Source organism: Pyrus communis, chromosome 3 (genome assembly GCF_963583255.1).
Source record: "Pyrus communis chromosome 3, drPyrComm1.1, whole genome shotgun sequence".
NCBI classification, from domain to species: Eukaryota; Viridiplantae; Streptophyta; class Magnoliopsida; order Rosales; family Rosaceae; genus Pyrus; species Pyrus communis.
This window is the reverse complement of record NC_084805.1, coordinates 12,479,898-12,497,331: the sequence shown is the minus strand read 5'-3', so window position 1 is coordinate 12,497,331 and position 17,434 is coordinate 12,479,898. Positions and strand designations below refer to the sequence as shown.

The 17,434-nt window shown below is 40.5% G+C and overlaps 2 protein-coding genes across 2 annotated transcripts; one reads left to right on the top strand and one right to left on the bottom strand.

Moving 5' to 3' along the window:
* Positions 1-5,284: 5,284 nt before the first annotated feature.
* Positions 5,285-8,587, top strand: LOC137728846 (mitotic checkpoint protein BUB3.2-like). Its single transcript, XM_068467625.1, has 9 exons — positions 5,285-5,569; positions 5,651-5,781; positions 5,901-5,983; positions 6,305-6,571; positions 6,825-6,900; positions 7,256-7,336; positions 7,914-7,992; positions 8,084-8,184; positions 8,282-8,587. The coding sequence occupies exons 1-9, from the start codon at positions 5,450-5,452 to the stop codon at positions 8,367-8,369; spliced, it is 1,026 nt and encodes a 341-aa protein (XP_068323726.1). The 5' UTR covers positions 5,285-5,449; the 3' UTR covers positions 8,370-8,587.
* A 75-nt stretch (positions 8,588-8,662) lies between these two features.
* LOC137728845 (ATP-dependent Clp protease proteolytic subunit-related protein 1, chloroplastic-like) lies at positions 8,663-12,330 on the bottom strand. Its single transcript, XM_068467624.1, has 9 exons — positions 12,002-12,330; positions 10,713-10,828; positions 10,366-10,569; positions 10,128-10,232; positions 9,955-10,017; positions 9,618-9,729; positions 9,422-9,483; positions 9,162-9,344; positions 8,663-9,077 (listed from the first exon to the last, which is right to left on the bottom strand). The coding sequence occupies exons 1-9, from the start codon at positions 12,246-12,248 to the stop codon at positions 8,991-8,993; spliced, it is 1,179 nt and encodes a 392-aa protein (XP_068323725.1). The 5' UTR covers positions 12,249-12,330; the 3' UTR covers positions 8,663-8,990.
* Between the last annotated feature and the right edge of the window lie 5,104 nt (positions 12,331-17,434).

Here is a 17,434-nt window from a genome sequence, read left to right as displayed (position 1 = left end):
GATTAGGTGAAACTCACTTATATTCTAGCGTCATATTCATGCATGAAAATTAAGTGCGCATTCTCAATAAACATACATAAATAAGTTATCAATCAAACGGTTAAACAAATTGAATCCAAAACTTATGAAATTCCAACCAAAGATAATCAATTCATATTGCAAACATAAACATAGTTTCGAATCACCCCCTAGCTAAAGGGGGTTTAGTTCCTCATAACTTTGAAATCAAAGAAACACCTAAACATTCCAACAACTCAAACTTGAATTGTATGAACGTTTAGGCACTCTTCTCTTCCATTCCTCATACGTACAAAACAAAGAGAATTGAATTTAAACATTGAAATCAAAGAAACACCCAAACATTCCAACAACTCAAACTTGAATTGTATGAACGTTTAATCACTATTCTCTTCCTCTTTGTTGTGGCACAAGGTTGTGTTTGTGTTGTGTGTTGTGTTGTGAATGGAATGTATGAATTGTGTTGTGTTTTGAATGCTTATTTATAGGTAAATAAGATGGAACATGACAGCTAAGAGGTGGGTGGAAATGTGGCTGCAAGGTGAGTGAATGATTATGAGTGAATGCATGTGGATGTGGCTAGGTTGGAAAGCTGGAATTGTGTGGTGATGTGCACGGCAAAGGGTTGAAGAAATGATTATGGATGCATGTGTTGAATGATTTCTTGGAGAGGGAAGTGCATGTGGCTGAAATTGGATTAAAGAATGGGAATGCTAGGTTGGAAATGCATGTGAGTGAATGATTAAAGAGTAAATGGTTAATGAATGGTTCTTTGTTGATGGTGGAAAGCTGAAATGATGAAGTGGATGAATGGAAAAACAGCTAGGTTGTTTATGATTAAAATGTGGCTGATTGTTTATGTTGAGAAGTGAATGAATGCACGGGTTGGCTGATTTCTGGAATGTTGAATGTGCATGTGGCTTAAAACTAGGGTGATGATGATAAATGCATGTGCAATGACTGGAAATGAAGGGGTAATGCACGGCTTTGAAGTGATTGTGCTGAAAATGAATTAAAGGGTGCATGTGTTGGCTGATTTGTTTGTTGGTTAAAGATGCATGTGGATGAATTATACAATGGGAAAGTATGTGATTGACAACTAGGATGAATGGTGGCTGCAATGATGAAGTGTAATGGCTGAAAATGGGATGGATTTGCAAGGGCCACGGCAAAGAATGAGTTTGTGTGCATGTGGCTGAAATTGGTGGGTTATGCATGGGTTAGGCCCTTTGTTTTATGTCCTAAGATGCATACAAGGCCTTCAATTTCATCCAACACTTGGGCTCCAAGCATAAGCTATCCATCCTTAGCCCAATAGTGCTCCAAAAGGCCCCAAAACACTCCACAATGCATCCTTTCGTCAAACACGTCTTATGATCCTGAAAACACACAAAAGAAGCATAAAAGACTAAAATAACTAAAGAAACATAACGTAAATGTACGAGAACAAGCCATTTAAGTCGCATGAATATGCTCCTATCATGTAAGAAGTTTCGTTTTGAGAAGATGTGGCTTCAGGAGGATAGTTATGAGGAGACTATTGGTTCGGCATGGAGCAAGTCGATGGTGGGTTTTCCTCTTTTCGAAGTGTGAAATTTTTTTTTTTTTACTTGGTGTGCTTTGCTTGCATGGCAGAAAGAAGGGTTTAGGTCCACAAAGGCCGAGATTGCGAAGGTTAGAGATAAGTTTAGTGTGTTGTTTGAACATCCTCCTTCAGCTGAGGTTCATGCATCAAGGGGTGAACTGATGGGGCAGCTAGATTCACTTCTTGGAAGAGGGAAGACTTATTGGGGACAACAGTTGCAAGTACAGTGGTTACAGGAAGGGGACAAGAATATGAAGTTTTTTCATTTACGTGCGTCAAACCGTAAGGGGAAAAATCAAATTAACGGATTGAGGGATGTGAATGGTGTTTGGCAGGATTCAAGGGCTGGCATTGAAGATACGGTCATGGAGTATTTTTCAGAATATTTTGCATTCTCGGGGGGTTCTAGACCTTGCGGTGGATGAGGTTTTGGGAGTATGTTTACGATGTGTTACTACAGAAATGAATGAGGAACTGCTGGGGCCTTACTTAGAGGATGAGATTTGGTTTGCCCTATTCCAGATGCACCCATCCAAAGCTTCAAGACCGGATGGTATATCCCCTTTATTTTTTTCAGAAATTTTGGCATGTTGTGAGGCTTGATATGATGAATGTTGTTCGGTCTTTTCTCACATCTGGAAGATTGCTACGCAAGGTGTGTTTCACTCATGTCGTTCTCATTCCTAAGGTGAATCAATCGTAGAAGATGTCACAGTTGCGTTCAATAAGTTTATGCAATGTCATTTATAAGATCGGAGCAAAAGTGATTGCAAACCGATTGAAGAAATTTTTGAATTTAATAATTTCCCCGCACCAGAGTGCATTCATCCCAGGGCATTTGATTTCTGATAATACTTTGGTGGTGTCAGAAATTGGTCATTACCTACATAACAAATGATGGGGCCGGGAGGGTTCTTTGGCTCTCAAGCTAGATCTTAGTAAGGCCTATGATAGGGTGGAATGGAATTTTTTGGAAACTATGGTGTTGAAATTAGGGTTTGATAGCAAATGGGTGTCGATGGTAATGATGTGTGTGAAATTGATGTCATATTCCTTTTTGGTCAATGAGAAAGCTTGCGAGTACGTGTAGCCGTCCTGTGGTCTCCGTTAGGGGGATCCGTTGTCGCCTTATTTATTCCTTCTTTGTATCGAGGGTTTGTCGACACTTATTGCGCATAAAGAACAGATGGGAGTCCTTAGTGGGATTCAGATTTGTGAGGCTGCGCCAAGTATCCATCATTTATTGTTTGCTGATGATAGCTACTTGTTTTGTAAAGCTAATTTGGATGAATGTGTTGAGGTCCAACATATTTTGGATGTTTTCTCTCAGGCGTCAGGGCAGGAAATAAACTTGGGGAAAAGTAGTATAGCGTTCAATGCTAATGTGGGGGGCCATGAGCAGCAAAGGCTTGCAGATTTTATGAGGGTCTAATTGGTGGAATGACATGAACATTATTTGGGCATGTCCACGTTTGTGGGGAAGAATAAACGCCAAACTTTTGCTTATATCAAAGAACGGGTTCATAAAAGGTTGAGTAGGTGGAAAGGGAAATGTTTAAGTGGAGCGAGACGTGAATTGCTTGTGAAAATGGTGGTTCAGGTGTTGCCTTCATATGCTATGAATTGCTTTTTGCTTCCAAAGACTTTTTGTGATGAGTTACATCAGTTAATGGCTAGGTTTTGGTGGGGTAGCAACCCGAACTCGAGGAACATCCATTGGAAATCATGGGATAAGTTGTGCATTGCTAAACCTGAAGGTGGTATGGGGTTCCAGAATCTTTATGCTTTTAATTTGGTGGTTCTAGCAAAATAAGGTTGGTGAATTGTCCAACATCCTGACTCCTTGATGGCGAAGTTGTTGAAAGCTAAGCATTTTCCTAATAGTTCCTTTTAGGATGCCCCGATGTCTTCTTCTTCTTCTTATTGTTGGTTTAGCATCCTTAAAGCTAGAGTGGTGTTGGAGAAGGGTTCGAGATGGTTGATTGGGGATGGGGCTTCGGTGTGGGGTTGGAAAGATAGGTAGGTGCCGCGTCCATCGACCTTTTGTCCCATATCAATGCCGCCTCATTCTGGGTAAGATATGAGGGTTTGTGAGCTCATAAATGTGGATAAGAAAGAGTGGAATGACTCTATGTTGTTCCGTTTTTTTGAGGAGGAGGACATGAAGTATATCCATGTGTTGCCCATTAGTTATCGGCTTCCGCCAGATAAACTAATCTAGCATTATAATGACCACTATTAAGAGTGCATATTGGGTTGCATGGGATCATATCAAGCCACCGACATTAAGTGCATCTTCTTCTGCGTCAGAAGGTAGTCTATTCACTCCTCTATGGAAGGCTATATAGAAGGCCAAAATCCTGCCAAAAGTGCAGAATATGGTGTGGAGAACTTGTAAGAATATCCTCCCGACGAAAGAGAATTTATCGAAGAAGGGAGTATCATTGGATTTGACATGTGTTTTCTGCAATGGAGCACCGGAGACAGTGGCACATGTTCTCAAAGAGTATCATTTTGCTAGAGCTACATGGTTTGCAACCCCATGCAGCTTTCTGGTTGATTTTGTCCCGTGTGGTTCGATCAAGAAGTGGTTTCTATAGTTACTACAGACTAAGAAATCTGCTTTTGATTTTATTTGTATGGTGGTTTGACATATTTGGTAGGCGAGGAATGATCGTATTTGGAATGGGAAGCAAGAGGTCCCTAGTGCTGTGACCCAAATAGTTGTGGCATGGCTATAGGAATTCTAGGAGGTTGCAGACAGTGCACTCACGGTACAGTAGCAGACGTCATAGGTTAGGCAAGAGGATGGCAGTGGTTCGGTGGCTGGAGGGGTGGCGGAGGATTGGGTGAGAGTGAATGTGGACGGAGCTACAAAATTGCAGGATCAGGTGGGGGGTTGGTGCAGTGATCCATGACGCGCAGGGTTCTTTTATGGCTGCCACGGCATGCTTCTTTCCCAATGTTTCCTCGGCACTTCATGCTGAATTGATATCGCTTAAGCATGGAGTGGAGTTGGCTTAACATCTTGGCTATCAAAAGGTTCAAGTCGAAAGTGATTATGCTCAAGCAATTTCCATTGTTAACTCTTGTGTGGATTGTGCTTCTGCTATGGACTTGCTGGCCAGAGATGTCTTACGTAATGCAACTTTTTTTTACAGCTTCAAAGTTTATTTCTATTTCTAGGAATAATAATGGTGTTGCCCATTGTTTGGCAAAGGTAGTAGTGTCTAGTGGTACTTGCTTAGTTTGGATTGAGGAGCCTCCAATTGTTATTTTGGATCTCCTCATCTAAGGAACATGTAATGTTTCCAAGTTAATGATATCGTTTTCTTCTTCCAAAAAAAAAAAAAAAAAAAAAAAATTTATCGTGTATTGAAATGAGCAAAAAGATATCCCCTCATTTGAGGATTTGGATCTCATCAAGATCCTCTTTGCGAGGATCTTAGAGATCTTCACATCCTATCCGTTTATCGTATATTGTGCGACAAAAAATTATTTTAATTATTTTATTTAAAATTACCTAATGATTTCTGATTGTATAATAAAATCTTCACATCCTATCCATTCATCGTAAATCATACAATCAAAAATCATTTTAATTATTTTATTTAAAATTACTTAATAATTTCTAGTTGCATAATGTACCCAAGATCAGAGAGGATCCTCGTCCCTGTTTGAATTTGAAAACCCCCGGATCAAAACCACCACCGCCGTTTTTCTGTACATTTTCAATTTCTCTCTCATCACTCCACTCTCCATCTCAACACTCTCAAAGTTCATAACCCAAAACTCATTCCTTCTCTCTCCATCACATCACTCCTACACCATCCGAACCATCGCGCCATGACAGCTGTGCCTCCGCCGGCGCCAGGCCGAGAGCTCTCCAACCCCCCCACCGACGGCATCTCCAACCTCCGCTTCTCCAACCACAGCGATCACCTGCTCGTCTCCTCTTGGGACAAGGTACGCCCTCGCCTCCTCCTACCTCTCGCCACTTTTCCTCTCTAATCCCTCTCTCCCTCTCCCTCTCTCTCTCATTCGCAGACCGTCCGATTGTACGACGCCAGCGCCAATGTGCTGCGTGGAGAGTTCATGCACGGCGGTCCCGTACTCGATTGCTGCTTCCACGACGATTCCTCTGGGTTCAGCGCCGGCGCCGACAACACCGTCAGGCGGTAATTAAAATCACAAACCTAAAATCCCTAATTTTTTCTGCTTGGTTGCTCGGAAATTGCTGTAAAACCCCATCTCTTAACTCTGATGCTTTGTGTATTCCTCTATGCCAATACCCCAGGTTCGTATTCAGCTCCAGTAAGGAAGACATCTTAGGAAGGCACGACGCGCCAGTGCGTTGCATCGAGTACTCTTATGCAGCAGGTATGTTCTTCAAACCATCAATTTTAACATTTGAAATTAGTTCCAATCAAAACTTGAAGAACTTTTCTGAAGAATTTTTTGTCCCAAATCGGTTGATTGATCAGATTTTGTAGCGTGCGTAGTTGTAATAATTGCTTTATTAGTATGACTGGAGTTTTGACGTTTAATGACTATAAACGACCTTAAATCATGATCTCTGCCGTAATTGGTATTTCCGGTAATCACATTTAATTATGTAAGTTTGAAAGCAAAAAAATTTGTTTCCTTATATTGTAAGACTCCGAGTTTGTAACCAATTCTCTTATGTGCAAATAATATCAGGGCAGTTGATCACTGGTAGTTGGGATAAAACAGTCAAGTGTTGGGACCCTAGAGGTGCAAGTGGACAGGAGCGAACTCTTGTTGGGTCATACCCACAACCCGAGCGTGTTTATTCTCTTTCTCTTGTGGGAAACCGGTTAGTGGTTGCAACCGCCGGAAGACATGTCAATGTCTATGATTTGAGAAATATGTCCCAGCCTGAGCAACGGAGGGAGTCTTCGTTAAAGTACCAAACTCGATGTGTGCGTTGTTATCCTAATGGAACAGGTAACTTTAATAGCTTTTCTGTTTCAGGACACTAGCTCACAAAAAATTTCTTTCTTGCACTTAGTACTTTGGGTATTGCGTTGCTTTGTGGCTAACCATCCCCACTGGTTTTCCTTGCTCACAGAAAAGGGCTTTTTCCGTTTTAGGGTACCTTTAAAAAAAATATGAGCTACGAAATATAAGTTGTTTAGGGAATGGAATTGATCAATGTTGTTGGTTGTTTCATGTTTGATTCTGTGATCACATTTTGCAGGTTATGCTCTTAGCTCTGTTGAAGGACGGGTTGCAATGGAATTTTTTGATCTTTCGGAGGCTAGTCAAACCAAAAAGTATGTATGCAGCTATCAGTGAGAAATTTTGCTTTACATTGACTGATATTTTCAGTTTCATTGCCTTGTATCTTTAGGAATCCTTTTAAGATGTACACATCTTTGATGCCACCACCACTAAATAAGTTATTGATATATGTATGATTCTCTCTTCATAACCAATGTACACTTGTAGATTTTTCGGTAGAATAACTGTGGCATTCCTCTATGGTCACTGATTTGTGGCTGGTCAACTGGTTTGGAGATAGGGCCCTCTCAAGGATACTATTCTTCGCAATGCAGGCATGCATAAATGTAATATCATGCAAACCGCGTCTTCATTCTTAATTTATTAATGGTATTAACCTTTGTGCAGATATGCATTTAAGTGTCATAGAAAATCAGAGGCTGGAAGGGACATTGTGTACCCAGTAAATGCAATTGCATTTCACCCCATGTAAGTTACTATCCTCCGTTAAAGTTTTGCGTACTAAACTCGTAAACTTTTTATGCGTTGATTTATTGATGTCATACAAAAGATAGATCATGTCTGGTTTCCTATTGAAAGCATCTTGTAGCTACAATAGTTACATCTGGGAATTACGTAGTAGTCAACTTCGTTCAAGGTTTATTCTCTGGTTGAATGGTTTGGAAAATAAGGATCAGAATTGGTCCTTGTTTATGTGATAGATTATGGCTTGGATTATACTTGATCTATGAGTCGGGATTTAGGTATTTAAAACCTAAATTAAGCCCAAGGGAGGCTTTAGTAGTTTCGGATTCACTTACCTCATGCTTTAATAAAGTTTATCAGAGGAGTTTGAGAATGAGATTCTTGTACATCATTGACTGTCATGTGGACAAGCTACTTTTCCCTCTCGGGACAGTGAAAACAGCAATAGTCTAGAAATTGGTACATACTTTCGCTTGATGAGAGTTGGGATCATACTGCTTATTGTATGAGTGGTGATGCTAGCAGTTTCTTTAGTCCATGTGCATTATCTTATTAGTCCTTTTATGCAATCCAATTGCAGCTATGGTACTTTCGCTACTGGAGGTTGCGATGGCTATGTGAACGTATGGGATGGGAACAACAAGAAGAGGCTGTATCAGGTAATTTTTTGCCTTAGGTGACACTGATAAATAATTCTCCCATGGAGAAATTACATTTATAACAAATTTTCGATGTGCTTGTCTTTGCCAGTACTCCAAGTACCCAACAAGCATTGCGGCGCTTTCTTTTAGCAGAGATGGCCGCCTATTGGCTGTGGCATCAAGTTACACGTATGAAGAGGGGGATAAACCGTAAGCACATCTCTGTCTCTTGCTCCCTCTCCATCACTTAACTCATCTGTCCATCCATGTATGTGTCCATCTAATGTGTCATCTGTTCATCTTGCAGCCACGAGCCAGATGCCATCTACATTCGAAGCGTAAATGAGATAGAGGTCAAGCCAAAGCCAAAAGCGTACCCTAATCCGCCAGCGTAAATGAAGTATTTTGCCTTTCGTATTAGTTACTCCGGATATGTTTGTTTAATTTGACGATGTAAGGTTCCAAAATATGTAAAGAGACCATGTGTACCAGTCTTCGGCCATCTTCCGAAACTTCTTCCGCTGTTAGAAACGATGATGCTTTGTAACGCACTTCTTATGATTTCATCTTACATAGAATGCCTCATTCCAATCGGTTTTTGAGTTCATTTTTATCACCTTTTGTTGATTTTCCTTCTGAAAATCCTTCAAGTTTATGTTTTTCTTGCTTAAAAGAAATAGAAATATGGTAACCAAATTCTTCCAAAATAACATAAAAATAAAGTCGTTACTCGAAAGTATCGGCATAAATACAAGGTGTATGACACCCTCAAGTAAACGATGAACGCGCTTTCTAAATAGTTTTGGTTCTACAAGCTGTTTGTTTCCCGGGAGACAACATTCCATAGGTTATTTGACATAAATCTTTCCCGAAACTACCTGCATATACGGGATCAGAAGCATCACAAAATGGGTCGTCGTAATCGCTGTCTTAAGCCAGAACCCGGATCCAATGCACTAGCTACGGAAGAGACGAGAGGGCTAGCTCAAATCCTTCCTTTGTATATTTCTTTGCAATCACCTAAATCCAGATGGAGCTGCTTGTGGACCACCCACTGCTCCTCGCCTCATAGCTCTCGATTGAGAAAGCATCTCGTCGTAATTCTGAGCAAAGAAATTCTCTTTCAGAACTTGCAAGACAGGCGCAGCAGAGAGATTAATGGAAAAAAATTGCAACGAAAAAAGTACCCGTTTCTCAAATGCTGCATCACGTGAATCTATTATCTTGTCTACAATTCCGTACTCTATGGCTTCTTGTGCTTGAAAATACTTGGGCCGCCGGACATCTTTAGATAGTTCTTCCTTGGACTTCCCTGTTCCTTTTGCAAGCAACTCAATGTAATACTCCGTGTTTGCATCCAATTCCTTGGCCTGATAGAAGTTTCAACAAAACATGAGTGAGAGGGGATGGAGAGAAAATGGAGAGCGGAGAACGAGTGACGAAGTACCTTAATCCACATGTCGATGACTGACCCACTTGACCTGCTGACCTTTGGTAAATATAATTTTGCTGCGATTCAATATAATAACAGTGATCAAAAAGTGCACAAAAAGAGGGGTGCAAAAAATAACACCCTCTTTACAGCTTCCCGTATTGCACGAAAATGTGTCAAAAGTATGCTAGATTTGAAGATGGAATCATACTGGAGGAATTTGGCTGCACGGCACGATAACCCTTTGCTCCAAGTGACAGAAGCAGTGCGGCTTGACCATATGCCATGCCACAATTCACAGTATACACATCTGATTTGACGTACTACATGCAGATAAATCAAAATTAGGTCAGACAGTTTGGTAGGAAAAGAAATATATTGGCATGGCACTGATTATTGCACGTTTGCAAAAATATATCATCCTATGTAACGGCCAAATATATCATCCTACATGGTGAAAATTACCATTGTACTTGTGTAACTTAACTGATTTCCATTTATAAATAGACATAAAGAGAAAACCTCCTAGAGTTGATAATAATACTTACACTCATCATGTCAGCTATCGCATATGCTTCGGTTTCAGATCCAACACTCTCCATCTTCTCATTCTAAAATGCACCATAAAATTAATACGGATAGGTAATACTTTGAATTAGTGAAAATGATGGGGGAAACCTTTTGATGTTATATTGCACTCATAATTACTTCCAATACTAACCTGTGTCCCCGATGAATTTATGTACAAGTATATAGGTTTAGAAGGGTTATCATAATCCAACCACATAAACTGAGCGACAAGAAGCTCAGTTACTGCTGGTACAATCTACAGAAGTCAGATAAAAGTAAAATGCTGAGTCAGTACAAAATATAAAAATGGTTCGTGAAGAAAGAATCTTGTTGGCAAAAATATAATTAACACACACACACCACATATATATATATATATAATCTCTTACTGGCATGCCCAAATAGCATATCCGAGCATCTAAAAGTAAGGACGGCAGATCAGGAGGAGCAGTTCGGGGTCTTCCATTTCCTCTTGCACCTCCCCGATACATGCTCACACTCATACTGTATTGTGAAGGGCCCTTGCCATCCATGCCATCCATGCTATACATCCCTCCATGATTCAAGTAGTTGTTGGCAGATGAGATGCTTTGCTGTGAAAATTTTTTGGATAAGAACATGTCTAGTCAGTTGATATGCCATATTTAGTTTAGTTTAACTGAAATCCACTTAGCCCTTCTGTTAACATCGAGCTACTTAAAATTGGTTAAGAATCTAAGATGCATAGGGAGTGAACCTCTGTAACTTTTTCTGACTGACGTCTGGCAGGATTATCTTCTGTCATGAACATGTCCATTTGGGTAGGAGAAAGGCCATATAGATAATGGGGCACATTCTTAAAATTATCCATCACTGCAAATGAGAACAATGAAGAATGTAAGGAGGAAATTAGACTTTTTCATTCTGATTATAATTGGCATTCCAAGTTTCTTTGGAAATTAAAGCATCAGAAGACTCACGTTTCAAATGAGCATAAAAAGGATTAAATCAAATTGCAATATTGATGTATCAGAAGAATCCCTTCAGATGTTAAGATCCATGATAATGGCAAGCTTAAAAACCTTGATATTAATTGTTAAGGTACAAACTTTCCCCATCGAATACAAAACAGAACCCCCCGCTTCTAGCATATGTAGGTATTGATTTTGTTTCCCTTGCAAACCCATTTTCAAGAGCAAGTTCAACCCATGAGTTCTAAACTTTGGTATCAGAGCATGAAAAGAGGGACTTAAGGTGCTAAGTCATTGAATACTGGTAAGTGAGGAAGATTACAAAAAGTGAAGAAGGCAAATATTAAATCAGTGTCAATACATACAGTAAGCTGACGAGGCAATCGGGCTTTGAAACCCATGTCCCACATTGAAAATATAGACCATTCCGACATAGGCAACGATTGCAAACCAGTTTTACACGAACAAGTTGTTAACATCAATGGTTACAAAACCTTTATCGACATAGCCCATAAATAATGCCGAAGTATAATAAGCATTGAACTTTTAGTACTTTTGGGTACACTCAACCACTACACGTAGACGTAAACTAATCCAAATTATGCAATCCTCAACTACGCGCTTCTCTTGACTTCTCCAACCAAACTATGGTAAGTCTCATTCTACTTTAGACATACCAATAGAGCACAACCACTCTAGTTCACCCAACAGTTCCTCTTCCTGTATACAATGATGCCTGATAGTAATATGGCAACATGAAATTGCCCTCAATTCTGTCTAAATTTACTACATTCAAACAAATAAAACCTATTGTCCCCTCAAATATCATGCGCTTAACAACTAAATATTCAAAGTTTCACCTTTCCCTATATTCACCTCTTTACGCAGCAACCCAATTGAAATTTGAAACCTCCTAATCCCAAAACCCAAAAAAAAAAAAAAAAAAAAAAAAAAAAAAAAAAAAAAAGAGGAAAGGAAACAAAACCCACATGGGAAATTTGATCCACCACAGAAATGAATCGCAAATTCCCACTTAAAACAAAATTGGAAGATATGGAGGGTAGTGAAAACTCACATCCATCTTTGAGATTTTCCTGCCTAAACTGCTTGGGAACGTGGTCCGAAGCTTTGGCATAAGCAGACTTGAAGCGTCTCTGAGCTTTCAATCTTCCGGAAGAGAGAGGTGGAGCAGCGAAGACCTTGGTGCCGTGAAGGAAGGTGTTTGGGATCCCAGCATTAAAGACGCCTGCTTGTCGACCTTGGATGCTGTCTACGGCGGCTGACGGCGGAGCTGAGAGCGGAGAAAGCAGAGAAGTCGCCATGAATAAACAGAGAGGGGGACTTCTCGGAGCTGAGGACAGTGGAGTTCTGCAGTATGAATGTTAATTTTGGGAAGCACACAGGGCCAAGAGAAGTATGAGGTTTTGGTGCATACGTGTGAGATAGGAGATGCTCCAGAGTCCATAATCCATGGGCTCGCGGGTGTGGGTTGGGTCGGATCTATTTCTATTGATGGGCTTGAATAGATGGATACATACCGTGTGAGAGGGTTCCTAATTGGCCCTCAAAGTACGTAATTAAGAGAGTGTTTATGGTATGTTCTATTGGAACTCCACTTCAATCTCTCTTTACCCCTTAAAACTCAAATTGTGTGACATTACCTCTTGAAATTCAAGTTTTGCATCACTTGAAAACGTTTTGTTAATTCCGTAAAAAAAAAAAAAAAAATCCATCAAGTCTACTGATGTGGCATGACTAGGCTCACATATTGTTATTTTGATTGCCATGGTGTACAAAACAATATTTTGATATATTAAAATCGTTTTCGACATGGCGTAGAAGGTCATGGTGCTTCGGTAGTGCATCAAGTCCTTGTTCAGATCTTCATCTCCCCTGAACGAGGTGAAATGTGGTAGGTTGAACTTCCACGGTGGCTCCATCTGCTCAATCTTGTTTGAAAATGGTGACCTGCTCACATTGGCCACATCTCTACGAAGGGCATCATCGGTAATGTCAATGCACTGGAATCTGCGCAGCTGCTATGCTACGAGCCTTTGTACTTCCTTCTGGATTTGTGCCTGGTGGGGCAGCGGAGCCTCCAACTGCCCCCGATGTTGTCATGTTGGTCTATGTTACTCTTCGGCATGTTCTGCTCGTCTGTGTCAGGGCTGCAGTGCACGTGGTTCGCCCTGTGCTGCTCGCCGTTGCTCTTAGCGGGGGCTGCCAGCGAAACTTGAGCTGGACTGCTCACGTGTTCTTCTCTGGGCATCATGTGGTTGCCTATTCCGTTGCTCGTATGAGTATCTTTTTGCGAGCCTAGCCTCGTGTAGACAATTTTCCCAAAATGTCCTGAGTGCTCGTCGGAGTACAGACCCAACCTCAAATACACACTGACTCATAAGTCGAGTCGAGAATGAACGTTTCTCTATGCATCTATGTGGGAGAAGATGTTTCCTTGAGGATCCAAACGAAAGTGCACACTACCCGAACTCATGGTTCGTGGTGGGCTGAACGACTCTTTGTCGGGACGTCGCTAGAATGAGTCACGTTCTTCCGCCCTTGTCCTATTTCGGGACACCTCGTCTGGGGTGCATTGTATCTCGATGCGTTTGAGGAGTTGGTTCACCAAGGTGGTTTACTGAGTGAGGGCATTCGTCAAATTGGCAACCTACTAGGGCAGGTGGTGCTCGTCATTTAGATTGGAAGAGTCTGGAAAATGGGCATTTCCATGTGTGGTAGAAGTATAGTGGATTATAGGTACAAAGATTGAGCCCAAAGCGGACATTCCTGCAGAAAAGTGGGTGAAAGTAACCCTGAATCAATCGCGGGACTAATGGTCCGAATCAGGATTGCTAGATGTGGCCTTGGAATGGACTGGGTCGCGGGCCGGGTAGTCGAAGTAGGTCGTGGGGCGCGTTGGACCAACGCCCACTCGCCTTGGACCTGCACGACCATGGGCCTTCCTGGTTGTTGGGCTGCCACATCATAGTCTACTAGCTGGGTGGCTTGTGCTTGGGCTCATTAAACTGCCTGGCTAACAGCAGCTGCCGCATTCTGGGCTCGGGTTTAGGCCTGTTATGCAATTAGGCCTTTTATTGCAATGGGCTGGCCCTCCTGCCCATGGGATTGGAAATGGACCTGGGCCTCCTGCCTAAGGTTTGGTTTGGTGCGGCGCTGTAAAGGCAGCGATGGTGGGAGTGATGTCGTAGCTTCTGGGTCACAGTGGTGACAGTAGTCAGCGCCTCCGTTGTCGTAGGGCTCTTTCTACCATCGCGTTGAGCCTTGAGGACCTCCTTAGTGGGGCTATGTCCTCGTCTCCACTCTCTGGTCCAAATCCTTGCACGTACAAGGTTCCGTTCGTCGTAGTTTCTGAATTTCCTACCATTGTATCCTTTCTCTAGGGATTGATCAAGAGACTTATCTAGGAAAAATTAATTCATACGACATTTGAGAAATTCAACATAATAGAAAATTCAAGAAACTAATGCGAGATGCTTCTTCAAGTATTTTGAATCAGCTCTCAATGAAAGCACCAATTTGTCGATGTAAATTTCCGCCGTCTCCAATCTTGACGAAAATGCACCTGCAAAACAATCAACACCTTTGATCAGAGACCTAAGCCTCACACACCCACGAGGTGGGGGGGGGGGTTAGGTCAACAGATCTCTGATGCCTAAGTTAGTTTCTCTGAGAGAGTAAAGTGTTTAGGGCTTTTTGAGGGTTGGAAAAGCTCTTAAAATTTGGTAGAATATGGGGTATTTGTAGGGATAAGGCCAGTTATAGTGTTTAATGGAGAGATATTCTCTAATTATTCCCAAGATATTAAATAGGAAATAATATCTTGAGATAATGGTGTAATTATCCCTAATTTATTTAAATTAGGATTACTTACTTGATTGAAGTCAATCTTCAAATGGGAATGTATTAAAGATAGGATTTGGGTAATTAATCTTTATCTTTAATTCCTTGTCAAGAGCAGGTGAGTTGTGGGCAATCCTATTCAGCTGCTGAAGCCTCCAGGGATGTGAGCTGCGCGTGGGAGCATCTGGGAAGTATGCCCATTTATTGAGGGCAATCTTGTTTTTCTTAAATAAAAGTCCATGTGTCGCCTCTAGAATTTTTGGGATTAGTTTAGGCTCCACAATATCTATCTTGGAAGAGAAGGTACTGAATAAGACCAAGAGGGTCCTCGAACCAAACTAATTCATTGCCGATGGAAATAACAAACTTAGATCTATGGGCTACCCCATTACAACACCTTAAGATGTGCATAAACTATGTTGGGGTAAGGGAGGCTGCCACTTGCAGAGCATCCTTTGCTAGTAGGCCAAACGTCGACAAATCTTAAGAGTGATCTATGATTGCAGCAATAGCTAATCTGGAATTGCTCTCTACCATAACATATTCAACACTAAACTACTTGCCAAATGGAGTCCCTCCAACATTATCAACAGCTCAACGTGGAGTGTAGTCTCAATCCCGTCCTTCATCCACGCTTCATCAACAAAGAACTTCCTAAACCAATCTCTGATTACCACCCCCACTCCACCCACATTATGCTCAAGACGTGTAGCTCCATCCACATTAACCTTGATCTACCCATCAATATGAGTCCTCCATTTAATCTGAGGTAATTGCTTTTAGGCTCTCTGCTGATCACTAGCCAATCTAAAAGCATGGTACCAACTGACCACTCTTTGAACCACCTCCATTGGCAGCCTATATTCCTCTAGATTCTGTTGAGTTAGTCTAGAATCCAATTTCTGATTCGGTTCATTTAAGTTAGTCTGAAACTGTATATCTTTTGGATTTCGTTAAGTTGGTCCGGAATCCCACTTCTGATTAGGTTTAGTTGAGTTAGTTTGAAACCCTATATTCTTCCAGATTTGTCGAGTTGGTCTAGAATCCCACTTCCGATATGGTTTCGTTGAGTATTCTGGATTCTAATGATTCATGCATGTCGAGTTCCATTGAGTGGTCATTGAATAAGTAATGCCATGAGAAATTGTGGAAGTCATTGCAAGTACAAGTTTTTTTAAAGCTTGAAAAAATGGTGAACTACGATTGGCTTAATCCCTTCACATGATATATAAACAATCTAACCCTAAGGTTAGGTGCAGCCTACTTCAACTCACAACTAAGCATTCATAAGTTGGAAAGATGCCAATGTTTGACTAAAAATAACCTTACAAAATGTTTTAATGGCAGAACTGAAAAATATAATACACAAACTCTTTTTAGTTCCCAATGTTCTCAAATTTAATTTTCCTCTACAACAAACAGATCAGTGCATGTGAGGATTTTTTTTTTTTTTTCCTCCTTCTTCTTAGAAAACAAAATAAAAATGAAAAGACAAAATTACAAAGATGAGATAGTAAAATATGGTCTAGTTTCCGGGTTTCCTCCTATGTTCTTTGAAGTTTCCAATTCATCTCTATACCACAGAAAAGAAAAAGGAAAAAATGTAATAATGATTATCCAGATTAATACAAGTAATTAAAATAAAACCTAATTCGGTAACCAAAACCCTAGAATGGAAGTCATTATGTGCAGCTTTACTTGTGCCTTCTTTCACTTTGCGCGCGCACACACATATATATAGATATAAAACAAAGTAATACAGTCATATCAGAGTATAATTCTTTCCCCTACAAATCCTCTCACGTTCCTCTCTTCTCCCCTCACCTCCTTTGTCACTTTCTTCTTTATTTTTATCTCTTTAAAACAAAACTAACACAAAATAATGACGTTGTTTAATCGTGACCGTCAAATAGAAAGATATTAAAAGAACAAAAATTTTGGAAGAGAGAGAATTCGACTCCCATACTCCTCCAAACTTGAAGGGTAGCATTTGTCATGGAGCGTGCCAAAGTTAATTTGACCCCGCCACTCTCACTATGACTTGGACAACAAGCTTACGTACCTCCCCATGTCCACATGTCCTTGTGCTGATTCTATTGCCTTCCGACCACTTGTTTAGCCGCAACTGCATGGTTTCTCTCTTATGCCTCCAAGTATTATTTTAGGGTAAAGTAGGATATTATTTAAAAGATTTAACTTACAAGAAGATAGTTTGTACTGTTAGAAAGTCAATGTTCTTAGTTATAATTGTTTTGTATTTAATTTTGTATTTTATAATTGTAATTCATCTTAGTTTGTAGGACTATCTATTGTACAAAGAAAGTTGTTGTAAATATACCTAACGTATCAATGAAAATATTTGCTTAAGTCTTGGTCAATCATGATTTTACATGTACATAAACTGGCCTCTTTAAAATTTATTAGAGATTTCAATGTGGTTAAAGAAAATATTACGCACCGACTTAGATACAGTGTCTTATGACTCTAGTTATATATTTAAGAAGACTAAAATTAAATAATTGTTGGTTTCGATTAGATTGGTCTGACTGATTGAGTCGACAATTTTAATTGCGTATTTGAATTTTGAGTTAATTATCATGGTATGATACCTTATAGCTTCACATTTACAAGTCATTTTCAGGACAAA